The sequence below is a fragment of the Sturnus vulgaris genome, chromosome 13 (genome assembly GCF_052056855.1).
Source record: "Sturnus vulgaris isolate bStuVul1 chromosome 13, bStuVul1.hap1, whole genome shotgun sequence".
In the NCBI taxonomy this organism is placed as follows: domain Eukaryota; kingdom Metazoa; phylum Chordata; class Aves; order Passeriformes; family Sturnidae; genus Sturnus; species Sturnus vulgaris.
In genome coordinates this window covers 10,382,504-10,408,977 of record NC_142255.1, presented here as the reverse complement: position 1 = coordinate 10,408,977, position 26,474 = coordinate 10,382,504, and the positions used below count along the sequence as shown (strand labels likewise).

Genomic DNA, 26,474 nt, shown 5'->3' with positions numbered 1-26,474 from the left:
TGAAGTTTTAATGGCAGAGAGCAACTCCTAAGAAAGTACAAAGGGATTATGTGGGTTTATCCAAGAAATAATTTTTTTATAGCATAGGAAAAATTGTTACATGGTATCATGAACATTAAATCTGGAAAGATTAATTTTAAAATAAAGGCTAAATCTAGGAAGCTATAGCAAGATTGCTCTGTCAAGACATTCTTGATAGCTTTTACTGCTGTCAAATTCAGATTCAGACTTTGCTTGTTTCTTTAAAAAGCATGCCATTTATTCCTCAAAAGAACCGCTATCAAGCAGGAACCTGACTCATGTGTTAACATGTAATACATTTATAATGTATTTCACCGGGAAGTGCTGATCTGGGATATCCTTCGTGTATTTCTTTCTCAAAGATACTTAGTCTAGTTCTTTCCCCCCCCCCCCACCCCCCCTTGCCATGAATCAACCAAGTTGTAAATAAATCATGCCTCATTTCCATAAAACCCGAGGCAGCAGACCTATTAGCGTAATGAAATACGGGACATCCCCTGCAGAAAGCGCGTACGGGATCTGGTGTTGTTGAGCACCACCGGCTCCCTACATGCGTTTCCCATTCTCCAGGCTCGGGGTGAACACGGTCTCACGGATTTCACTGGCGTTACTCGTAATTAACCACCTGTGAAAAGCAGGACAGCAAAATAAAGGAACGTCACACGAGCTGTGCCAAACCTCGCGTGTCAGAATCTCCCTGCTCTGCTGCCGCCCCAGTCCCTGCACACACGGGACCCGCTCCACAGCCCAGCCGTGCACTCCAGACTCTGGTGCGACATTTTTAGATTTCTGCCTCTAAATAAATCTCAGGGTGGTTATTCTTTTTTTCCCTCGGTGTTCCAGATAATTTCAAGGACACCGTCGGCCTGAGCCTCCCCCAGCGCCGCCTGCGAGCAGACGGGCCCGCAGCGCACCTGCCGCCCTCTCTCGCCGTGGGCGGAACGGCCTCGGGCGGGGCGAACAACGCTCCCCGCGCTTCTTCCCGCGAGTTTCCGCAACGTTTGTGTCACGGCCTCGCTTGTTTTCGGTGTTTTCGGAACGCGAGAAGGGAACGCCCGCCGTGAGGGGGGAGCGAAGGCGTTCCCAGTCTGAGCCCGCCCGGCTTCCGTCCCAGCTGGTCCCTCCCCGCCGCCCGTCCCGCCCCGGCCGTGGCGTAGCCGGTCCCGGTTCCCGTGATAACCGCGAGCGGGGCCGGCGCCGCTCCGGGCGTGTGCGGAGCGCGGCGGGGGAGGCAGCGCCATGGGGGAGGCGGCCTGGGCCCTCCGCCGCTCTCGTTAGAGCCGCCGCCCGGCGCAGCTGGAGCCATGGACAAAGCGGACAAGGTGCGAACGGACCGCGAGCAGCCGCGGCGGGAGGGGCGGCGGCGCGGCGCTGAAGGCGGGGAGCGGAGCGGGCCCGGCTGTGTCAGCCCCGGCAGGGCCGTCGGCAGCGGCCGAGCGACGGGCAGCGCACGGCAGGGCGGGGCGGGGCGCGGCTCGCGGCCTGCGGGGCGCCGGGACCGGCCGTGAGGGGCTCCCGGCCCGGCCCGGCCCGGCGGAGAGCGGCCCTCGGGAGGTGCAGCCAGGGCGTTCTCCGGGCTGGAAGCGGGAGCTCGGTGCGTGTCGGCCGGCGCCGTCCCCTCCCCGGGCGGGAGGCGTCAGGCCGCGCCCGGCCCGGCTGTCCGGGGGAGCTGGGAACCCGGGAGCGGCTCCCCTGAGAATTCCAAGGGAATTCAAAACTCGGCTCTGTTCTTCTCCCCCCTGTTCCTTCAGGCTTTGTTTCAAGCTCAGGGAAGTATTGCAGTTAGTGACGTTTAGTTTAAGCCTGCCTGGTCATTAGTAGAGATTTGGTTTCTTGAGAAAGAAACAGGTTTCTTTGAGAACTTAGCAACACAATTGAGCTGTCGCTCGTGTTGAAATCCTGTAAATGTCACGGGTTGAAGTCTTCAGTGATAGGACACAGCTGATGGTCTCCTCATAGCTGAGTGGGTGTAGCTCACTAATTCTACAGGTCACTAGATTTTTTTCTGCTGTATAAACTTGGCTTTGCGAGGTAATCAGTTTGCATCATTCTTAAGAGCTTTTAAAGCGTAGGTATGAAGAAACAGAAGAGGGACTTAAGAATTTGTATAATTTGTTACAGATTTACAATAAAACATTTCATCATCAGGAGGTAGTTCTAAAAGATGTATCTGAAATGAATGATGTCATCTGTTAGACCCCGATATTACTCTTAAGCTTCTGTTTTAGCAGAATGTGTTGAAAATTGGTGATTTACAGCTCTTTGTTTCCTAATTTTCAGCTTTGGCGTCTCCAGGAGTTCTAATAGTAGGATTAAGGAATAAAATAACACAGGTTCCTATAGCAAAGTAGATAATGACTAATAATGTACTCTCTAAAGATACACTGCTTTTAATTGTGTACATATACCTAAGGAAGTTTGTGAACAGTGTATCTTATTACAGTATGGCTCCTCCCACTGTGGCTTTCTCGTGTGATCATGATTTTAATTTTTTTTAATGCTTTTTATTTGCCTTCATGTAGAAAACCTGATCTTATTCTGTAAAATTTACGTTAGTCCAATCTGTACTTTCTGTTTTAAAATCTTGGATTTTGATGTGGTGGGTTTTTTTTTCCTTTGTTCCATCTGTAATTAGTACTGCAGTACACTTGTGAAATATTTATTCCTTGTCGCTTGAGCTGTTCAGTACTGGAGGTTCACACACATGTCCTTATCAAACTATTCTCTTTTCATCTGTCAAAATAGTTCATGAAAACAGAGAGTTATGTTATTTACAGTATACAGTGTTGACTCTGAGTGATTGTCTTAACTAAGTGCAGTATTTCAACTTGAAGGTGTAGTTAAGCTCTGAAGCAGGAATCATCTTGTTTACTATGTTTGCAGCATATCTGGTCCTGTTGGTTCTTTATCCCCTAGTAAGGCTTCTAGGCAGGCAGATAATTAATACCTGATGAGTTTCTAAAATGGTTTAACAATCTTGTTGCTTTTGTGTGCTCATTATACAGTAGCATCTTGATTAGGAGACTGCTAGATGCTTTGGATTTGACCCTTTTCTGCTCTAAGAATTGAATGTAATCATTGTTACCAGTGTAAGTGTTTGGTAAGGTTGCATCAGTTTTGGGAGCCATTTCATTTTTTTCTGTATTTGGGCTCTTTTCTGTGCCTGTACTAGACACCATCAGATAAATGAATATTAAAGCCTCCAAATGTGTGTTAGCAGTACTCATTCTCTCCTTCCTTTCCCTCAGAATGCTCTCTCAGACACAGTATAGTAACTGTATGTACTTACAGAAGTAACTACTATGGAATTGTAGTATGAGCAGCTAGGACTATTGTACTGTGTTAGTGTGGTATTTCAAAATTAAAGGAAGATCACAAATGCTTTTGATGGGTAAACAGAGTTTTATGGTGTTGGCTTAGTGAGTCAGTATGAGATTTCTTGACACAAGATCATTTGGACACTTAATTGGTAAAAAATATGTTGTTTTTGGATTGCCTTTAAGGCTTCTGTTACCTAAATTCTGGTATGACTTGTTATAAAATGCTCAGTGATGTTTTGGCAGCTGATACAGATGAAATCAGAATAAAGCTGCTTAAAAACAATTATTTTATGATAAGAGTAGTTGTAATTTTTGTAGTGGGTGTGTAAGTTTACTTCTGTCTACACCAGAACAAAATTGTTCCCATTAAGAAGTGTATGGGTTTCAGTAGTTAGGTGTAGGTTATTTTGCTACAAGAGAGAAAACTCAGCAGATCGTGCTCTGTTTAAGCAGAAACAACTTCCCCTTTCAAAGAAACTGCTGTGCTTTGATTTTTCTCAGTCTTATACTTTTGTCTTGCCCTGTGATTAAGACAGTTGGTTCCTTTAGTACAGTTGAGAAACCAGGTGAAGTTGCAAAATCAGTGACCTGTGTTTTGTTTTAGTATTGCTTAAAGACAGCCTGTTCTGCTTGCCTCTGCTATTCTTGACCACTCAACAGGTGGCTTGATAATATGGTTGCCATAGGAGTAGGCCTAGATCAATGTTTTGTGCTCTTTTATCCTGTCCAGTTTCCTTCAGTGTTTTTTACCCATGGCAGATTTTTCAGCTGAGGCAAGCTGGAAAATGTCTGGTTTCCTATTGTTTGCACATCGCTTTCTTTTGAATCCTGAAAGTGCGGAACAGTTTTGGGTTTTGTGAGTTTAGTATTGTCTTATTTTAGAATTCACTCTAAATTCTAATTCAATTCAAATTCTGGTGAATTTAAATGTTATTGATGTGATTCCATGAATATCTTAACTGTTTGAGCACAAAATCATTTTTATCATTGACTAGTTTGTGGCGATCAGAAAACTGATTTACATAAATAGTTTGGGTTAATCATTTTAGTAAACTGTTACAAAGCACTCAAATATTACTACTCCATTTAGATAGCATGAGTTTAGAAGTTTGTACTGTTAAATACTGTGAAGTAGGTAGGTGAAGAGGATAATTTTGGTAGCTTTTTTTGTCTTTGGACAAACTTTGTGAAAGTATTAAATTCTAGTTTCCTCCCCTTTGTCTTAGAATATTAGAATATTCTGGGTTTAAACGTGCCAGCTTGTCATGTTGTGCCATTTGCTTGTTTTCTATATATAGGTAAAAATGTTAAATATTTGGCCTTGCTGTGTTCTGATCATGATACTTAATCCTGTGAAAGGGAAGAGAATTATGCACGTTTCCCTTTCCCCTCAGCTCATAAAAAGGGAAAGACTCACTTCATAGCGTATTTGCTTTAAGTGCTGTGTTGAAATGACTATGTTAAATGTAAATAGGGAAGATTAAATTTTGTGCTTCATTAAATGAAGGCCAGGCCTGCTGCTGGTGTTTCCAGTTGGACTGCATATTTACCATTCCCGAGGTATCTGCCACTTAGAAGCAACTAATTATAGAAACAATGACTTCCATATTTGTAAAGTTTATCTTAAAATAGATGAACTGTGACTTGCCTTACTACTAACATGGCGTTTAAATGATGAAATCCAGTATTCAGAAACAGGATTGTTTTTCTTAAAAAAAAACAAACAAAAGTTTGAGCTATGTTTTTATTTTACTTTGGGATGAAACTTCTTGTTTCCAGACTTTGAGACAGTAAACCAGCTGATTTTATTATAGCCCTCTGAGATGTGGCATCTGTGTCTATTTTCTCACCCTGTAAATGGTGAGATTGATATCTAAAGTGTTCTCCTCTGAGAGCAGGATGACAGAGATCCTATTTAATGGAAAATGCTGAATGGCATTAGGCTACAATGAACAAAAACTTTTCTAAGATTAAATGTACAGTGCTATAACTATAGGACAAAGTTTACCAGTCTGTTCCTGCTTGTGCCGTCTTCTGTCTTCGCAGCTGTTGATGACTACAGTAGCTTTTATACAGGAAACAAAGGAGCTCTTCAGTATATATGCTGTCTTGAAAGACTTGTAATTGTTGGACTGAAATATGTAATGAGCTAGTGCAAAACGTTTTGTAAATTGAACTAGGGGTATCTATAAAAGAGGCTTCTGTCTAAATCTTGGTTTCTTTTGAAGGGGTGTGTTTCCATTAATAGGCAGCTGATTGAAAATCTGATGTTTCAGCATAATTTATATTTAGAATTGAGTTTGGTTATCAAAGGTTGATTTCAATAAAGCTTTGTTTGGTTTTATGATACGAAAGGTTGAACAAACATGAAAACGTTTGCAGTCAAAAATGAGTTCATTCTTGCAGTATTTTCAGTGTTTGCTTTTAGATGGCGTGATCAAACCACATATTATTTTGTGTTAAGGTCTGACCCTGCATTTACTGATGGCAGTGGCAAAGCACTAATTTGCTTTAGAGGATGTGGGCTAAAATAAATCTCACTACAGTGAGAGCAATTAAAGCATGAGCTTGTATCACAAGTGCTCTGTTGTAAGCATTAGGGAAAGTGTAGCAGCCTTCTCCCAAATCTTTCTTGTCTGTGGTTACAATCCAGTGGCACGATCAGTCCTGTTTGTGCTGTTCGTGTGCACTTGGCACTCCATTTGTACTGTGTGGGTGAAATCTCTGAGGAATTGTGTTCACATATATTTGCATGCATGTTGTTTTATGCATTTTTCTTGTTTGCTTCTTGAAACAAAATGGAGCTTGTCTTGTGTTCTGGAGTTTACTTCATTTGTTATTGGTTGCATTTTCCACTGAGTCTTAAGCATGTCAGTATTTAAGAAACCAAACCCACTACCAAACTACTTCTTTGGCATTGCTGATTTCTGTAGTTTGCCAAAGGAGCCTTTCTTGTTAGAAGAAATAACAAGTTTCAGTAGGAGATATCTTCTGCTTGTCCAGTAAAATGAGAAATTAGCAGCACCTTTACTTGATACTAAATAGATTGATAGTTCTCTTGTTTTCTTGTTTCAATTTTTCTCCTTGCACTATGAAGGAAGAAGGCTATTTATCAAAAAGGGGAGGTACTTTTCTGTCTATCTTCACCAACATTTCCTCCTAGCTGAGAAATCTGTAGTCCTAAAAAAATCTGCTAAGATAACTTTGGACCAATTACTTAGTGTTGCTCTTTTGTTTCCCTCACTTGTCCAGTGAAACTACTGGCCATCTGTGAAATGTGCTGAGAAGTCTGGAGAATCACCCTGGAGAATTTATTCTGTTGATGTTTTGGTTTGGTTAGCAGTCTGACCTGACTTAGTACATTTGTTTCCCCTTTTTGCTTTAAGTTGGATAAGTTTACTGCCCTCATCTGAAGACACAGCCTGTGTAACACAGAACTCTGGAAGTGTTTTTGGTAGACTGCTCTAAGGAAGCAATATGTTGAAGTTAAATTAGTATAGTTGGTAATACACTTGAGCTGCTTTTCTGTTTTCTACTCCAAAGTGAAAATCGGGCCTTGTTGTCTAATGAAATGTATAAGTTATGTGAGGATTGGATGTATTATGCTTGCAGAATGATTTTTTTTGAACCACCTGTACTGAGTTTTCTGTTTCCAGTTGCTGTTTTGATGAGTTGGTCTATGTATGTATGTGTGCATTACAGAAAAAAATGCAAAATCTGAAAACAGAAGTTTGCCCTGAATCCTTTGCCAAAACAAGTTTCTTGAAAGGATTAAAAAAACCCAGCCTCCAGAAACCAACCAAACCTGTAAGTGCAGACTAAACTGCACAAGAGAAGTGTTTAAGGTATAATGCATGGAAGAGGTATGTGAACTACAGTTCTGATTCCTTTAAATAACAGACACTCCCCAAGTTCTGTAAGCAAAAAAAGGATTTAACTTTCAAATGCATTCATATGTATTTATGATTAAAAGATCTGCTCTATCTTTATTTTACCATTACAAGTAAGTTACACTTGTTTTGAGCTGTACAGAAAATGATAATTAATTATATCATGCAATTGCTCTGTCATAGCAATAATAATCATAACCTGTATAAGAGACTGAGCAACAGGAAAGGAAGAATTAAAGCCGTCTTTCTAGTTTGGGCATCTCTGAATTGTTTGAACCTTAGAAAACCGAGCAGAATAATTTGAATTATTTTTCCTTAAATCATAAAATTACATTATAAGAGTGAGTCTTGTGGAGGTTTTTTTAATAAATTTAAAACAAAAACCCCAACATTCCCTTTTTTGCTGGACAGATTTAAATAAGTCAAACGTTATCCAATCCACCTTGGATGTAAAAGTAAGGTAGGGATTGTCTTTGAGAATTGACAAAAATTATTTTGTTATGGCAGCCTTGCAGATGGAAATCACTCACTTCCTCCTTGGATCAGTTACAGCTCTGTTTTTAATATCTAATGTGAAAGACTGTTCTCTCATAATCCTAATATGTGATATCCTAATAAGTGATGATGTACAGTACCACAAAAATCATTGTCATGAGACCATTCTGCAAGAGACTTGTCAATAAAGAATGATTTTTGTACTTTCACATAAATCTCCCAAATAAAGGAAAGAGCAGACAGCAACATAGGAAAGATCCTTAAAACAGGAAATCTGGTCCCAGCATGAATGACAAATAGAATGTTTTGACTATTTTCTGAGTCATTACTAGAGTTTATTTTTAGTATCTTGGCTAAAGTTCACTTGGCATGTTGTGGTAGGATAGTGACCAGCAGGTTAGGAATAGTTGTTGGACAGTTTTCAGTGTTTCCTTAGGAATACCACATTTATAAAGCACTCATCCTAGTTTTATTTTTGCATGTTCTGTGGATGAAGCACCCTTGGTGTGTTCCTTTAATGTTTTGGCTGCTCAGTGGGTTAGAGCAGGGTGCTAATGATGCCGAGGTTGTGGTTTAATCCCATGTGGGCCATCCATTAAAGAGCTGGACTCGGTTCTTGTGGGTCTCTTCCAATTCAGGATCATCTCTGATCTAGTTTTGTCGGCCAGCCCATAAGTGAATCTATTCTTAAGCAAATATTTTTGCCTCGCAGTCTTGAAATAGCTCTCTTAGCTTTCAGGGAGGGATTTCAGTGTTGGTATTTCTGGTACTTGTTATGTGTACGCTGTACATAAACACTTAAAAAAATTATGCGGAGTCTTTCTCTTGTGTTGAGGAGAATGCCTTGGAACCTTGGAGAGGGGTGGGCGAGTCACGAGGCAGCTGAGGGATGTGCCCGAGGCCAGAGAGGAAGCTCTGGGTACTGCCGGGTTTGATCTGTGTTGCACAAGTTCAGTGCTGCTGAAGCAGCTGCCCCACAGCTTTTCCTCTGAGTGGAACTTCAGGAATTAGGAGAGTTACTGCAGAAGAAAGGAATGTTCACCCTCTACTAATGATAAAGAAATGCATTTAATGGATATGAAGGTGATCGTTCTGCTGTAATGCAGACCTTGTAGAGCAGGAGTGATATTTCTGTGTCTGTGCTTATGGAATCAGGCTGCCCTGCATTGAACCAGATCTTAAAAATTGTTTGGTTCCAAACCCCTCCTGTGGACAGGGACACCTTCCATTACACCAGGTTGCTCAAAGCTCCATCCAAGCTGACCTTGAATTATTCTAGGGATGGGACATCCTTCCATTTGTTATATTGCATCTATATCTGTATATATCCATATTACAGCCATAAGCGTTTTCAGAACAGTCATTAAAAAAATACTCTCCTGACAAGAACAGTGTGTCTTCTCAGTTTGAAAGACATACCTTTTTCATTGACACACCTGTATTTTCAAAAATTTTTTCGACTTGCTCTTCCCACCTCTTCCACTCCCATGCTACTAAACCAGTACGGGATCTTATTTAAGTAGAATTAGTTTTGGGGACTTGGAAATCCAGATATTGGGTGGGAAGGCTGTCTCTGGATGGGTTGTGGATGTGACACAGAGCAAAGGCATGGAGTGAGAAGTAGTGGGTGTGGGTCTGCCTGCCACGGTACTTCCAGAGCTCCTGTTTAACTGTTTCAGCTCACCTGGATGTTCTGGAGGTAGTAGCAGGGAGAGAAGACTGTCCTCAGCAAAACTTTAGGATTTAATTTTTCTACTATAAGAGCATGTACTCATACAGGTTGTGTTACCTTTGAGATTATTTTGTAGGCATATGGAAGGAAAAAATGTCTGGAGTCCTTGTCTGTTTTAGAATCTTCTTAGGATTTGGTACTCCATGAGGTAGTAATGTGAGGCACATATAGTTAAGCTGAAATCTTTGTACAAAAAAAATATTATTTTCATCTGAATGGAAGTTATAGTGGAATATAGAATTTAAGGATCCTTTGGTTCTGCAGTTGTCTTGCTGAATACAGCATTTTTCATTGCTTAAGTGGAAGATGCAGCTATGTTGTACAAAACCAAAAATGTGAGCAAAACCATCTTAAGCTAAGGATACCTTCAGGATTGGGGGAGATAAGTTTTTAAACTGCGCTTTCAAAGAAAAGCATTTCTAAACCTTCTTCATGACAACCTTTAATCATAATCTTGACACTCTAAAGTGCATTCAAGTTGTGCAGATAGAATGTGTGGGGAGGGTTCTTCTGTGGTGCATCATCTCTTAGCAGTTAAACTATGGTTTAATGCTAAAAAGTCTTTTTTATAATTGCCTAGAAACATGGTCAGTTTTGTAGAGCAGGCCAGGCATTACTACATCTTCCATATGTTGGTTTCACTTCTGAAAGCCTACACAACTGTGCTCCACATACAGTGCTAATTTGGTTTTATTCTGTGCTCCGACTCATATATCCTCAAAGATCTGAGCTTCAGTCCCTTTTAAATTAATTAGTGCTTGCATTGCACTTGTAAAGGTTAACACAAATGCTAAATGTTGGTGATCTGGATTACACCCTGCATTGATTGGAAAGATGAAGTAAGCACTTGCCAACTGTTTTCCACCTCTCTTGGTTTACTGCAGAAATCTTGTAGCTTTGTCATCCATTTGCCTGCTGTTCATGGTACTTGGCGTACAACTTTATGAATCTAAATTTTCCTGAGCAATTTATAATTGTAATTAATGAAGACATTCTTTCTTTTCTCTTAAGAATGTCAAGCTGTCAGCTGAAGTAGAACCATTTATTCCTCAGAAGAAGGGTCCAGAAACACTAATGATCCCAATGGCACTTCCTAACGACAGTGGAGGAATTAATGGCATGGAACCAACTCCAATCCCTAGCTACCTGATCACTTGCTATCCATTTGTACAGGAAAATCAATCCAACAGGTAATAAGTGGTTGTGATCTTCATGGAAGATGATCTGTTTTTAAATGAGTTGATACCTCTAGGCTTGAGAGGAGTCAGTGCTTGTGGGCTGTATATTTGGTTTTTTTGTTCACCATATTTAACCCACATGTATGAGGAGGAAGTTTCTCTGTCCTCAATTTTTTACCTATTTTCTTCCCTTTGCTTTTCTCAATTCATGTTCTTTGTTGCCTTTTTTTCTGGCTATGAAAGTCTGGTACAAATCCCTCCCAGAGTCACTTCCTGTGCTCTTGGGTATTCTAGGGCAGTCAGGAGGTTTTTTGTCTGAATCTCTGATGCTTCTCTGAATGAAGCAAGGCTTTGGGTGTCCAGCTTGGATCCTGCCATGGTGAAAACGTGGCAGGTGGTGAAACACACCCTAGTGCCATGTAGCTGGTTCAGTATTGCATGTAGCTGTATCCAGTTTTCTTCTCATAACTAATTAAAATATGTTGAGTTTAGGAACTTATTATAATAGAACTATTGTTTTTGAGGGAGTTGTGCTAAAGGTCTGAATTCTCTTTGAGAGGGGGAAGACTTACTGAGCAGTTTTTTCCCTTTTTTTTTTTTTTTTAATAGACAGTTTCCATTATATAACAGTGACATCAGATGGCAGCAACCCAGTCCAAATCCTGCAGGACCATACCTTGCTTATCCTATAATATCTGCACAGCCACCTGTTTCTACTGAATATACTTACTATCAGCTGATGCCAGCACCATGTGCTCAGGTCATGGGTTTCTATCATCCTTTCCCTACGCCCTATCCTGCGCCCTTTCAAGCAGCAAATGCTGTGAGTGCAGTTACTGCAGAGTGCACCGAGCGTCCCAGCCCCTCGGGCCAGGTCTTCCCCTTGTCCACCCAGCGGAGCAGAAGCACTAACAGGGGACCAGTCATTCAAAAAGTAAGTCCACTTTTGAATAAGATAGTAGAACTGTATAAAGAAAATGTCTTTGCACAGGAAGCATATATCTCATTTTTTATCAACTTTTTTTGTGTGTGGCAATGTTTGAAAACAGCAACAGCAGTTACAGATGCACATAAAAAATAAACGTCCTCCAGTGAAAAATGTTGCCACTCAGAAGGAGACCAGTTCATCAGGTCCTGAGAACAGATCAAAGATTGTTTTGTTGGTTGATGCATCACAGCAAACAGGTAATTTGTTTAAGTTCTGGGTGTATGGAATGACTAGAACAAGATGTCAGTTATCATTTTTTCTAAAAGAGGGTGGACCTGATTTAGATGCAGCTTTTAAGAGATGCCTTTGCAGCTCAAAAGGATAATGAAGAAAAGGTGCTGATGGTTGCAGATACCTACTCAATATGTCACCTTATAATGTTGCAGTGACATGGTACTCCTACAGAGACTTTGCCAGCTCTTGAAAGAGTTGGTTATCAATAACAGTTGGACCTAGACATAATTTAAATTCAATGCTGGTTTAATGCAAAGACTGGCTTTTTAAATTTGTTTTTATGATGTGTAGCTTTTTCATGTCTCTTATCAATTCCTGCATGAGTAATTTCATTTTTATTGTTTCTTGAAGACTTTCCCTCAGATATAGCCAATAAGTCACTTTCTGAGAGCGCCTCCACGATGCTTTGGAAGTCAAAAGGCAGGCGCAGGAGAACCTCCCACCCTGCTGCAGAGTCCTCCAGTGAACAGGGTGCCAGTGAGGCAGACATTGACAGTGACAGTGGCTATTGTAGTCCTAAGCATGGCAATAACCAGGCTGCAGCTATGGCTTCAAGAAATACAGATTCTTGTGCAATGAACGTATGTAAACAAAACTGAGTAACTTAACCGTATTTGTAGCCTACAGACTAATGAAAATTACTGAAATACTGTTTGTTTTTTTTTCCTTTTCAGGCTGTAGAACCATCGATAAATACAAGTAAGCATTGTCTTGACTGGTGAGCGGTTTAAAATTTGGCTGGGTTGCATTTGTATTTTTTGCTTTATATCTCCTGATCTACTTCAGCATGCTGCTCTAACTGATCAGACACTTCTGAGGATGTATCTTCACTGTGATTTCCAACCACCTCTGCTAAAACACCTGTTACTTGCTGAATAAACAAGTGTATAGCTATCATTTATAATTTATTAACAGTTGCCTTTCTTTAATGGGTTAAAAAAACAATCTATAGAGTCCAGTGGAAGCATTCAGACAAAGCTGTGCTCCTGTTTAGTTTGTCCTCAGACTTCCTTACCCTTTTGGGCTGCAGTTAATACCTGGATATTAACAGAGCCAAGGAGTTCTCATTCTCTGTTTCGGAAGCACTGATACTTTTTAGAAGCCTTACATAGACCATGAACAAATAGTTTGATTAGTGTAGTAGTAGTAGGTAATGCCAGGGACTGCTCTTTATGACTGAATGGAAATTGGTGTGGATGTGAACCTGAGATTTCCTTTCTTACTGCTTTGTGGTGATCAATTCTTGAATGCTCCATAAAGGTCTCTGCCAACATCTGAGAATAGCTACGGAAGCAAGTGTTGTCACAGGAGAATTAGACTTTCTCCAAGAACTTTATTTGTATCAGGATTGTATTCCTGGCTCTGGTGGCATATGAATCATTATGATTCAGTTTTTCATACATGGCACTTCTCTTTCAGCTGGTATAGGTTGGACTAATGTAAATTCTCAAGCAACTCAAAAAAAACCTTGGATTGAAAAAACTCCAACCTTTTCTAGAGGTGGAAGACAAGCTGAGCAAAGAAATAATCCACAGGTATGCTGTCAGTGGTTCTCAATTAAAGTCTTTGGGACTTCTTATAATATGGGCAAAGAAGGAATTTGGAGGGAATTATAAAATCAACAAAAAATATTTAATGGAAACTGTGTAGAAATGCAACCTTAAAGTCTAGTTGCTCATTTGCACGTTTTTAACTGGTATGCTTTTTGAGCTAGCTCTTTATTATATATATATGTGTAATAATGTCCTTGACAGTCTTCTGCCTATGGCCTATGCTTTATATGTGTCTACTTAGGAAGAACATTGCATATATAAAGCAACCTGTGAAGTGATGATGGTGTGGGTGTAGAAAAGTTAGTTCAGTTTTTGACCCATTCACACTTCAGAAGAAAAAAAATTCTTATGTGGTGGTGAACTAGAATCCTGTGTTCTCACTCCTGTTGTCTGCAAAACTTTCTTTTTAAAATTTACATTAGCATACCATTTTTTAAACATTTTTATTATTTCTTAATGGCTTGAAATTCAAGCTTTAGCATAAAAGAATATCTTTCTGTGAGACTTCCTTCAAGTGGGACAGGATTTCTGTGATTAGTATGTGAGGATAAAGGAGAAGGTGGCCTTCCTAATTTTGAGAGATTTTATTTGGGCAGGTGTTCCAAAGGGGTACAGAGAAGGTTGAAATATTTGCCTTTTTTTAAATGTAGGTTTTGCTTGAACTCTGTTGCAGACAGGAAATCTGAGCTCCAAGTGGGAGCTTTGTATAAACTTGCCTGTTTGTGCAAACATATGTGAGCTAGCTTGGCCTGTTTAGGTTTTTAGATGGAATTGTTAAACTGTCTTGAGTCTTCCTGTTTTGTAACTATGGGTGTATTATAGAAAGAAGCTTGTGGATGCTCTTATCTGGCAGTGTGGCAGTTCTGAATGTTTTTATACCCTGTTGTCAAATCAGAGGCTTTAGAAGCCACTATCGTTAGTTTATGGCATTGGGAGAGTAGGAAGAACCAGACTTTCTTTCATCCAGTCACAGTTTAGGCTCTAAATCTGGCAGTTGTTTTAGACATTTAAAAGCAAAGCTGGCACAAAAAGTTATAAATGAAGTTGCCTCAGCCAAATTCACTGTACCTCAAGGCAGAATTGTCCTAGAAACTATTTTCTGTTGAAACTAAATTGGTATGATGTCTGTAGGAAATTTTCTTGAGAAGTAGGTAAGTATAAATGTGAAATTCACATCATCCACTGGTTTTTACCAACTGGTCATGCACATGTGTTTCCACCAACCTGTCACATAATAAGCAGAAGAATGCTTATACCACTATGCTGCTGTCTTTGGCCTTTAGAGAACTGTGTGCATATGTATTGTCATAAAAAATGTGTTGAAAAGTGCATGCAGAAGAATTATGTAGTGAGAAAAAGTTCTTAGGAGTGATCATGGTTACAGACAGTTCCTCAGGGTTCATGGCTGTTAGAGTCACCAGCAGCTCCTGAGTTTCTTTGTGTTGGGCCAAAAGAAACCTTTTTATTTAAGTTACAAATTTAAAGATGAATTGTCTTGAGGGGGAGCAATAATATGGTGTTGTCTGTAGAATTTTTGTACAGGCTTTAAAGAAAAAGACAACCAAAAAAAAGAAACCACCAGAAAGCCCCCACAAAAAATTCAGAACACCAAAGCACAATTTATCCTCTAAAAATGTGCCTAGCTGCTAATTAGCAGGCATGAGAAAGCTTTATGTGCCTGCACATAAAGCTAGCTTGAAAAATTGAAGTTGCAAAATGCCAATCATGTTTGGATTTTTCAGTCTGGTTTCAGATGCAGAGACCACAGCACATCTTCAGAAAGAATGCAGGGTTTGCAGAAACGACACGAAAAACCTTTAGCTACAAGCCAGGCAAGCAGAGGAGAGCAGAGTCCTGAGCCTCTGTATTTTGAGGTACTGTTGTATGAAAACTCTTTTCATGTAGTAGCAATGCTAGCTGTGTCTGGAATAAGTGATGTTCTCAATGGGAAGTTACAAAACATCTGGCTTCAAGAGATGTACAGTCAAAATCACTAATTTATTAGATGATCCTTTCATTGTGTACTGAAAGAGACTTGTATTTGGGTGTTGTGGAAAGTGCAGCAATTTAGAACACTGGATGACAAATTAAATAAGCAGCCTTCAAGTAACTTTCTGTTCTCTGATGTTCACTGGTTTATCCCTTCTAATTGTGATAGGATTTTTTTGGTGTAAAAAGAAAATTTGTATTTAAAAAATACTATCTTATATTTAATATTTGGATACAGATATGCTTTCCTAATTTATTTTTTTCTATTAGTGTCACTTAATCTCTTCTAACTTATGTGGGACTTAGGTAGAAAAACAAATTGAATCCCTTAAGCAGTTTCAGTCCATGCTTCTCAGGTGACTTTGGTTCCATCCTTTTTATTCTTCATTTGTGTATTGTTTAGGATGAAGATGAGTTTCCAGAGCTAAATAGTGACAATGGCAGCAGCAAAAGTAGTAGCATCCAGCAAAAGATTTCACCCAAAGTAGTAAGTAATTATTTTCTTTTACAAAGCATTGTCTTTTGAGACTATTCAGTTTGTGTGATTTTTTTTTTTTTTTTTTTTTTTTTTTTTTAAATGAATCTCTGCTACAAGATTTACATTGCAGTAATTGTGATGATCTTGAGAGCTTGTGTTACCAGCCTTGGATGCTAAAGAAATACCAATTAAAATAAGTGGTGCAGGGAACCCATCTTAAAAAAAAACCAAAACAAAAAAACCCCAGCAACAACAACAAAAAACAAACAAATAAAAAAACCCCACAAACCACTACTTCAGGATTTTTCTTTGCTAATGAGATTGTAAGATACATGTTATAGACACTCGGTATCACAGACTGGCCCAGGCCTCGACTACTACATCATGCGACTTTCATGCAGATACCTTTTAAATTATTAAATCTGCAACTATGTAGTAATGGTGTCCGTTTTTCAAAATAATTGTAGTTTGTGTAGTTTCTTTAATTTCAAACTGCATCTGCTTTAAGGCTGTGGAAGCAGTTGTTGGAAAGGAACTTTTTTTCGTATGTGATCTACTAAAATATTTTGTTGCAGAACTGTGCCTATAGATTGCTTAATATATTTGACTGCTTTCCAGGAAAGTCAAGTCCTATGTGAAATCTTGGGGAGGGGGAAATTCTTTATTTAGTAATCAGACTGGAAAATCTTCTGAAGCCATAATTGCAGCTAAGTAGAATAGCTTTCCTGTACAAAAATGAAATAAAACTAAGTTTTATTAACTGGCTTATTAACTTGTGTCATCTAGCTGTAATTAATTAGGATGTCATACTGGTAATCAAAGCCTTAAGTGATTGGATTTCTGAAATGCCCAATATTTGGTGGTCTAGAGAGAAATGTCTTCTAATTGTGGTGTTTTTTGCATTTTGTTTAAAATTCTAGTTGGATGACTTACCAGAGAATTCTCCAATCAATATCGTCCAAACTCCAATTCCCATTACAACCTCTGTACCAAAGCGTGCAAAAAGTCAGAAGAAGAAGGCCTTGGCTGCAGCACTTGCAACAGCTCAAGAGTATTCAGAGATAAGCATGGAACAGAAAAAACTTCAAGTGTGTAGCACCCTGCCCACCCCCTGCCCTTGGTCAAGAGGAGGATCAGTAACCTGTTGCTCCTCTTACTCTCTAATAACAGTAATCTTTGTAAAGAATGTTGCAGGCGCCATTTCTTTGTATTTATTGTATACAATGTTCCTAATGTAGGAGGCTTTATCAAAAGCAGCTGGAAAGAAGAGCAAGACCCCTGTTCAGTTAGATTTGGGTGACATGTTAGCAGCTCTTGAAAAGCAGCAGCAGGCAATGAAAGCTCGTCAGATCACCAACACCAGGCCTCTCTCGTACACAGGTATTTCTGATGTGCCTGACAATGCCTGAAAACATTTTGTGCCAACATGAGTATGATTGATCTGAGCATCTAAAATGTTTTTCTTTCTGTGAAGTTCTAGCTTTTAAATATAAGCCTGATAAAGACTTGGAAAAATTATTTTTAATTCACTTTTCAATAAATTACCTGTGCTATCATCCTCTGAGCTGCAGTACTCAGTGGTGAAAATCTATGTAGAACTGAGGCCAAATGTCTTTCAGAAAGACCTGCTATTCAAAACTCAGGACTTGTGCCCTGAGAGTAATTCAGTGCTGAAATTAATATGTGAAAGGAGCATCTACTAATGATATTACAAAATACTCTTTGAAAAGAGCATACCTATGACTGTGATATGGAGGGATGTGTCCTTAGGATGTTCTTACCATTTCTGCTATTTATGGTTCAAGGTCTCCTGACCCAAGGCTTTCTCAAATCAAATTTGGTTGTTAAACTGTCAGTTGTCTCTGCCTTGTGCTTTTACCATCCATAATGTCCAATGGCAATGAATTGTAACCTTACTACATGTGTGGAGAAACTTTTCTTCCTAGTGTGGTTTTTTTTGGAATGGAGGTCAGTAATGGGTTTTTTTGTGCTCTAACTAAAGATTTTGTTAGCTTTCACAGCTTTTGTGTTCCAAACACTGAGCAGTCATTCCCTTCTTTCCTCTTCCTATTCTTACATGTCTGTCAGGTCTCTGAAGAGTCGTAGTCTGTTTAGTTATTTAATTCTGGAAGTATCTTTTCTCAGAATCCATATTGCTTTTTCTGTACCTTTTGTATAGTACTACTGTATCTATTTAAAAATAAGATCAGACATACACAGAATATTAGGTTATAGTTCCATCATGAATGTATACAATGGCTTAATTATGCTTTTTTGGTATGCCTATATCAACACAACATTAAATTAACTTTTAATACTTGCTGCCAAATGCAGAATTGACATTTTTGTAATTGCTTATTATAAAACCCTGGCAATCTGATTCCTAAACTCTTGTATGCAGCCTGGAGTCCATCATTATGCACATAGTTACCATTTTCCTCCTGGTATGTTGGTTCCTTTACCTGCTTTGAGTTTCAGCAGTGTTCAAACATTAATTCAAGTTGGCAAGATTATATCAAACAAAGCTCAGCAAAGAACTGCTGGCATTTCCATTGGAGACAGCATTTGTTTTATTCTTTCTGGCAAAAGATCCACTTACTACATGCTGCACTCTCTCATCTGTTTTGTCCTGTCAACTATTGAAGTCTTTAACAACTGAAAATCAATGTTTGGATGAATATTTGCAGTTTATCTTACCATAATTATCTAACTAATAAAGCTACATGTAGTCATTTGAGAGAGACTCCTTACCATTTACTAAAATAATTCCTGGAATCCAGAGTTTCCTAAAACATGAGGCTAAGTTGAAGAAAGCTTGAAACCATCTGGAAGCAACAATATCTGGTGATGTAATTTTCCTGTCATTATGAACTGCTTTTTTTTCCAAGGAAGGAAAATCTACTTAGAAAATTCATCAGTGGAAATTCTGAAAACAGTGTTGAAATAAAGCTGACATGACTTTTGGTGAAACTAATATCTATCTTGTATTTAGTTGGCAGTGCTGCTCCCTTTCATACCAAAGAATCTGCCAGCAGAAAGTCCTTAACAAAGGGACAGCCATCTATGGGTTGCCTTAATCCTTTGGATTCGACTGCCCCAAAAGTGAAAAGAGGAAAAGAGAGAGAAATTGCTAAACTGAAACGCCCTACAGCACTTAAAAAGGTAAACGTGCCAACCTTGGAGTGTTCTGACCCACACTCATACCTCAAAAATAATAAAAAGAAAACCTGTTGTTTTCTTAGTTGAGGACTAGTTCCCATGAGCATAGGGCAAGGGAGTTCTGAGCTTCTGCCTCCAGGTCCTGCTAAACTGGTGCCCTCTCCTTTGGATCCAGACATGTAATGTAACTTTTATATCTGTATAATCAGTTGAAGGTAATAAAAATATATCTCAATACAGATTGCAAGGGCGTTTTCTTTTTTTTAATTACAGACACTCGGATACATGGGAAAGCTTCCATAGTTTTTTCATGTGGCTGATTCCTAGTCTGTAGTGCAATGTAGTATGCTAACCTTAGTTTTTCTTGCTCTTTTTTGAAGAGATGGGTAAAGAACTTGAGGCAAACCCACAATTTTTGAGTAAACTTAGAAATAATTAATTGCTTGTATATAATCTATATTCGTGCAGTCATAAATTAGGTGTGTGCAGAAGGAATAGGGTGTGTATATATATGGAGATCAGAAGGTAAAATATAAAAAAGTGAGCCCTAAAAATGCAGGCCTTCTTCTGACCTGCCTGTGATCTGAGTTAGAGGAATTCAACTGTTCAGAAAAGTTGTCTAAACTCTTTGTTGTCAAGGCTTTTATGTTGTTGCTATTAAGCATGATAGTAATTACCAGTATATCCATGGCTACTTACCTTTGCACTTTCTTTTATGGAAAGTATTGTCTTTATTGAGGTGCTACATAAAGATGACTAGGATGCCTGCATGAGGTATTCTTTACAGGCATGGGCATGAGGAATTGTTAAAAAGTGAATATTATGTACCAGAAGGGAAGCTGTGAAAGTCAACTATTGAAAGTACTATTTATGTAGGTGTGTGAGTATTGAGTATACCATCTGTAAAATGATGCAGTGGAATACTCCTGGAGATCAAAGAGAAAACTGAAATGATTTCTAGGGTTTCCATCCTGGAATGAGTAGGAAAGTTCAGAACAACTCACTTAACTTTGTATTATGTTCAGTGAAAGGGATGCAGTTCTTTACAGGTATCTCTAATTTTCAGATGTTGACAGCTGTTGGTTTTGTTTCTAGATTATTTTGAAAGAGAGAGAAGAGAAGAAAGGCCGTTTATCAGCTGACCACAGCCTTCTGGGTTCTGATGAACAGAAAGAGGCTCATTTAAACTTGACTGCTGACCAGTCTCAGGAGCTGGCCTCTCAGGAAGGTTGGTCTCTAGATGCCCATCACTCCCCCTCAGCTGTATTAATCCGATTTTTTCATATTTTGTCTTTCTCTTATTATGCCACACAATTTATTGGTTTATCTTTTAGCTTTTTTTGACTTTATGAAATAGTAGCAATTGAAACCCTCTTCTGAAATGCCTTGTCTGTCCTTCAGTTCTGAAAGGCTCAGTACACTGTTGGTTTTCTGTACATGATCTCCATACAGCATTTTAATTATCATCTCAAGTGAGTGTTCCCAGCACACATCTGAGTTGATAGTATTCTGAAAGTTTTCCAGGTATAGAAGTTGCAAACTGTAAATAGGATTTTCCAGTTTGTTGAACATGTCAATCATCTGCAATATTTGTCAGATATTGTTGGATTGTCAATTTTCAGCAGCAGCCCTGAGCAACTATAGAAAATTTTCAATGTGTTCAACGTGTTTGGGGCAGTGGGAGTGGGGGAAGGAGGTGTCTGTCAAGATTCCACATGTACTGCATTGTGACTTTCTTCTGAATGACCTGTCTGACTACAGTGGGAAAATCTTAGACATTCTAGGAATAAGTTACTTGAGTATTTTATGTATATAAATAGTAAGGAATTGCCGGAAGGAGTAATAACACTTAAACGGTTTTTTTCTTCCATTTTATTAATTTTCCAAAGTAAGCTCAAGATATTTTTTTTTAATGAATATTCAAATATTACTCATTTATATGGCCCATACTGAGTGGTGGATGTGTGTTCAGTTTTTCTTCCCTTCCCCCTACCCCTCCAGAAGGGGAGGGAAGAATAATGTTTAGTGTTTTCAAAACGGAATTTGGACAAAGTAAGGGAGCAATGACACAAGAAACATGATTCTGTTTCTTTTACGTAAAAACCATATTTGTATTTTATGATGTTTTAAAATTGCCTTTCAGAGACTGGTCTGAGTATGCCTAGTGATACTTCACTTTCTCCAGCAAGTCAGAATTCTCCATACTGCATGACCCCAGTGTCACAGGGTTCACCTGCTAGTTCTGGAATAGGCAGCCCAATGGCATCTTCTGCAATAACCAAAATTCACAGCAAGAGATTCAGAGAGTAAGAGTTTTGCTTTATTAATATAAATTCAAGGCTTGCATTTCAGTCACCCTTGTGTTTTAAGTGTGAGTAGATTGAGTAGACTTAAGAGCTTATGTTCATTAAGCTTCCCCTTCAGAAATAGAAGGTTCTGCAAGTATTTTTTTTTTTTCCCCCTGAATGGAGTGCTTGTGTTTGTACACAAATGTGTGTGTATATATGTGCACACACTCTCTTGAGATTTTCTTTGGTTGCCACAGCAAATAGCAAGGTGGGAGTACTCTCTGAAAATATTTTTTGAAGGAAGGCTATTTATGCTTTGGATGGGAAAGGAAGGAATACTTATGAATGCTTAAAACACTGTAATAATACCTCCTAATGTGTTAGGGCTTTTTTATTAATGTATCTTTATAATGTACAAAATTAAGTAGAAGAAAATCGCTTCAGGCACTTCTTGCAGTATTTGTTTGTATTTTTGATTTTAATATTTTTTTGATCAGCTTCTTGAAGTAAGGGATATTACTACAAATACAAATGCTTTAAGGATGTATTTTTAACTTAGTTTGCAGTCTGATTTCTAAATCTTTTTAATGACTTTGGTAGAAGTTAAATAACTGTTCTGAGGAAATCACTTTTATTTGCAAAAAGGCTGGGTGAAACCTTGGTTATGCTAATATTTGTGAAGTAGCAATGCTGACACTTGTCCATGTTTTTTGGAATTGACAGATACTGTAACCAAGTTCTAAGTAAAGAAATAGATGAGTGTGTGACTCTCCTATTGCAAGAGCTTGTCAGCTTCCAGGAGCGGATTTACCAAAAGGATCCCACGAGAGCTAAAGCCAGGAGGAGACTCGTTATGGGGTTGCGTGAGGTTACGAAGCACATGAAACTAAACAAGATCAAGTGTGTAATCATATCCCCCAACTGTGAAAAAATTCAGTCAAAAGGTATAAATGATAAAAACAAGCGGTGCACTTGGCTCTTTTCAGTTTTCTTGTGCTGATTAGATGTGTTAATTAGCAAGGTTAGAAGCATTTGTTACTATGCTGATGTAACACTTCCAGACTCCAAGTGGGTAATTGCCATTCCATGTGTATTTTTTTTTCTGATCCATTCTGGAAGGAACTCGTTCATGAGAGGTGAAAAGCTTCAAGAAAAATAGATACTGTAGAATTGAAGTTCACTCTGTGTGTTACTTCATTCTGTGTTCGATACACTTTGCAGAGTCCTGAGCTCTGGATGCTTTTGAGGAAGATTGCCTAATAGGAATGTGAAGTGGTTAGTTAGCCAACAAAAACATTTTGCCACGACCAGAAGTATAAACAGAGGCTTCCTGAGATAGGAGAATAGCTCTGCTTAAGAAAAGACCTGTGAAACTCTGGTTTGTGTGCAGGACTACTGGAGAATACAGAATATCACCTTCATCTGTACTCATTCACTACACTTGAAATGTATTGTGTATTATCCTCTGAGACATAGGAGCTGCTGATGTGTGTATTGAAGTTTTACTAATTGCAGCTCAAGTGGGTTAGAGGGTTGTATCATGCCATATGATGACTTCAAGTGACTAGATATCTATTTAAAATTGCTTTCTTCAAGGTGGACTAGATGAGGCTCTGTATAATGTAATAGCCATGGCACGGGAACAAGAAATTCCATTTGTCTTTGCTCTTGGCCGCAAGGCTCTCGGCCGCTGTGTGAACAAGCTGGTTCCTGTTAGTGTTGTGGGTATCTTCAACTACTCAGGTGCTGAGGTGAGTAATTCCAATCACATATGTGGCTGGAGTAAACAATTATGTTCCTTGTAGTAAAGAATTGATTTGGCCTCAGGAGCACACCTAATACACTTTTGATAATAACCCTGATCTCATCTATTTTACGTTGTCTTTTCTCTGAAATTCAGTTTTTATGGTACTGAGAGACTGTGCTGAAACACTTGGGTCACAACATCTCATTGTAGCTTTTAAACAGACAAACTGTAATCTGAAATTCTCTGGAAGGCTTAAGAATATAAGAACACAGCAGTGTCCTAAAGTATCCCCTCAAACTTGCATAAACCTCGGAGTGGTGTTTTTATTATTTAATACAAAGAAGAACTAATTCTTAGTTAAAGTTGAGGTATTTGGTATGTGGTATACTTTGGACTGAAATGAGTAATCTGAAGTGAAAACTGTTAGTAAGAATTGCTGCTGATAAAACTGCCTTTGTACTTAGGATCTGTTTAATAAGCTGGTATCCCTGACTGAAGAGGCCAGGAAAGCCTACAGGGACATGGTGGCTGCAATGGAACAGGAACAGGCAGAAGAAGCCTTGAAGAATGTCAAGAAGGCCCCACATCATATGGGTCATTCTCGTAACCCTTCTGCAGCAAGTGCTATCTCATTCTGTAGTGTTATTTCTGAACCCATATCTGAGGTCAATGAGAAAGAATATGGTAAGTAGTTTAAAGCTTACCTTTGTAAATAGAAGCTGGGGTTTTCCAAATGCTGTTTGTTATGAAATGTAGCTAAAGATGCAATCCTTCCTAATTTACAGTGTTCTAGAATATCCAGAGGTAAGAAAAGATCAGTTAATCTTATAAATAATTTTTTTCTCTGAACTCTATAGAAAATAACTTCTAATCCTCAGAAGTGTTACTGGTATCTAACATCAGTGGAGGTGGCTTTTCCAGTTTTATTGAACTGTTTTAAAACTGATAGCACAGAATTGATCACATGACTGAGGAAGAGCTGATGACAGCAGGAGCTAAAATATGAGGTCTCTGAAGATAGGACATGTAGCTTAAATTTTTAAACTTGAGATGGCAGTGAATGATTGTACTGTGAGCAAAAGGCGAGTTCATTTATCCAGTTGCTTAAGCCCAGAAGAAAAGGAATGTAAGAGTGAGACTATTTGTTAGAAGTCAAAAGCCCCCTTTTTTTTTTTTTTTTTGTCTGAGAGAATGGTGTCCTTTTAGTGAATTTTTTTGTGGTATCTTGAATTCATTTCAGGAGTTAAATATTTTATTAGAAATCCTTAAATTAATGACTTAAGATGGCAGTTTTCTTCTTTAAATTAGATGGTTGCAAATTTCTTCTTTAAATTTGTACCTGATAGTAACCTCTTTGACTACTCTTAGTGCTACATTTGGTGTTTACACAGGAAACTAAGTGGCACAAACTTTCAACTTTGTAGTGTGGGCTTCAGGGCATGTAAAAACCCGAAGTTATTCACAGCTCTTTCTATTGTCTCTCCTCTTCCCTTCTTCCTCTTTTTTATAGTAGAAATTTTTCTAGAAAACATAGAATATTATTAGCTCATTTTGCTATTTTGGCTGTTATTGCATGCTCAGAGAAATATTTTTATATACAAGGAATTAATGTTTCCTACTTAAACTTCTTTCAAAATTTGTAGAAACAAACTGGAGAAATATGGTGGAAACATCTGATGGGTTAGAGGCCTCTGAAAATGAGAGAGAATCCATGTGCAAGGCTGCAGTAGCAGAAAAAGCTGGTAATGGCCAAATGGAAAAAATCACTCTTAATAAACAACCACTTCTGGCTACAACTGGTGCTACCTCAGCAACAAATCATGGAAAATCCACCCCAGGTGACAAAGATGAGGTGAAACCAGATGACAATCTGGAATGGGCCTCACAGCAGAGTACAGAAACAGGATCCCTGGATGGCAGCTGCCGAGATCTCCTGAATTCCTCCATGACCAGTACCACCAGTACCCTCGTGCCAGGAATGCTGGAAGAGGAGGAGGAAGAGGAAGATGACGATGATGAGGATTATGCCCATGAACCAATTTCTGTAGAAGTTCAGCTTAATAGCAGAATTGAATCTTGGGTTTCAGAGACCCAGAGAACTATGGAGACACTGCAGCTCGGGAAGACCCTTAGTGGTGCTGAAGAAGACAATGCAGAACAAAGTGAAGAGGAAGAACTAGAGACTTCAGAGCAGGCTGATCCCATCACGGATGGGGAGGAATGGACAAATGATAAGCACGCAAGTAACACTCAGCATAAACCCACCATCTGCAGTTCTTTGAACAAAGAACACACAGATTCCATCTATATGCCGTAAAAATAAGCAGGAACTCAGGAACTTTTTAGAAATTATATTCAAACTAACTGTTGTAAAGGTTGCAGCCATTATTCCATATGCTTCATCTCAACATTTTGCACTGTTAAACATTTAATATGTGTATTTAATTCACAACAATATTTTTGTAGCTGTCTGTTACTACTTTGATTTGAAAACTATCTTAGCTCTTAATCAGTATTGATTTCCCAGATTAGAAACTATGTGGAAAAGTTGTCAGTAAGCATTAGTTTGATCTTTTTTAAAAGGAAACATCTTGTAACTGACCAGTTTTAAGCAAAAATTCTTTCAAGTTGTGACTCTTAAGCATATTTCTGAACAGGTAACCTGCATTAACACTGAAGAATTACCAACAATTCATGTTGGTGGTATGGTGTTGTACCAGGCCTGTCAGTGTATTTGGCCATGACTTTCTAGTTCTATCTAGAAATAAAAGGAAGATTTTGATTCTCTTTCATGAAAAGCTAGAAAAAGCCATTTGCAATCTTAATGAGAATTAAATAGTAGGGAAATTGTGTGTGATTCTTATGCTAAGATAGATGCAGCTTTTTAGTAGATCTTGGTGAATGCATCATTAAAAAGCTGCTGATAACTGAGATGGTTACAATAAGCTATAATAACTTTGAAAAACTTTAAACCAGAGGGATGTAATTAATGTTTTGCAGGTTTTCTTTATGAGGTAGAAATATTGATTTAAAAAGAAAAAACAACAAACAGGAAAGAAAACAAAATTTCCCTATTCTCTCTGCAGTTGCTGTCTGCCAAACCACACTGACTCATGAACCATAATCTCTATTCAGGGCTTTTAGTAAACTGATGACTTCCTCTCTCTCCTGTCACTTACCTCAGGAATGCTGTTTTGCATATTGTATTCTGCATAACACTGCAAAAAGCAAGAATAATCCTTTCACAGCAAGTGTGAATGATGTGGCTATCTCTGCATTCACCTGCATGCTGTGATCCTGGCTAGGATGTATCTTAAGAACTTCTGCTGAAAACGTGACCTCTTTGTCTCTTCTTGCACTTGAAACTGCTTTAGGAGTTGACCTCTGGATAGAGAAGAAAGT

At 38.8% G+C, this 26,474-nt stretch overlaps 1 protein-coding gene and 1 long non-coding RNA gene across 2 annotated transcripts; one reads left to right on the top strand and one right to left on the bottom strand.

The window, feature by feature from the left end:
* Nucleotides 1–415: 415 nt before the first annotated feature.
* LOC148222240 (uncharacterized) lies at nucleotides 416–1,111 on the bottom strand. The gene is made up of 2 exons (XR_015806510.1): nucleotides 936–1,111; nucleotides 416–646 (listed from the first exon to the last, which is right to left on the bottom strand). It is a non-coding gene; the product is annotated as an uncharacterized LOC148222240 (long non-coding RNA).
* Nucleotides 1,112–1,189: 78 nt separating this feature from the next.
* Nucleotides 1,190–25,864, top strand: SECISBP2L (SECIS binding protein 2 like). The gene is made up of 18 exons (XM_014887731.2): nucleotides 1,190–1,343; nucleotides 10,470–10,648; nucleotides 11,246–11,570; nucleotides 11,686–11,821; nucleotides 12,210–12,439; nucleotides 12,533–12,557; nucleotides 13,278–13,393; nucleotides 15,154–15,285; nucleotides 15,804–15,887; nucleotides 16,799–16,966; nucleotides 17,117–17,258; nucleotides 18,871–19,040; nucleotides 20,133–20,265; nucleotides 21,181–21,343; nucleotides 22,049–22,269; nucleotides 22,922–23,076; nucleotides 23,537–23,756; nucleotides 24,716–25,864. The coding sequence occupies exons 1-18, from the start codon at nucleotides 1,326–1,328 to the stop codon at nucleotides 25,387–25,389; spliced, it is 3,291 nt and encodes a 1,096-aa protein (XP_014743217.2). The 5' UTR covers nucleotides 1,190–1,325; the 3' UTR covers nucleotides 25,390–25,864.
* Nucleotides 25,865–26,474: the final 610 nt, after the last annotated feature.

Excerpts from the sequence above, each read along its gene's own strand:
- SECISBP2L (XM_014887731.2), top strand. Across the intron at positions 13,394-15,153 it reads AGCAAAGAAATAATCCACAG|TCTGGTTTCAGATGCAGAGA; the intron begins GTATGCTGTCAG and ends TGGATTTTTCAG. Across the intron at positions 23,077-23,536 it reads TCAACTACTCAGGTGCTGAG|GATCTGTTTAATAAGCTGGT; the intron begins GTGAGTAATTCC and ends CTTTGTACTTAG.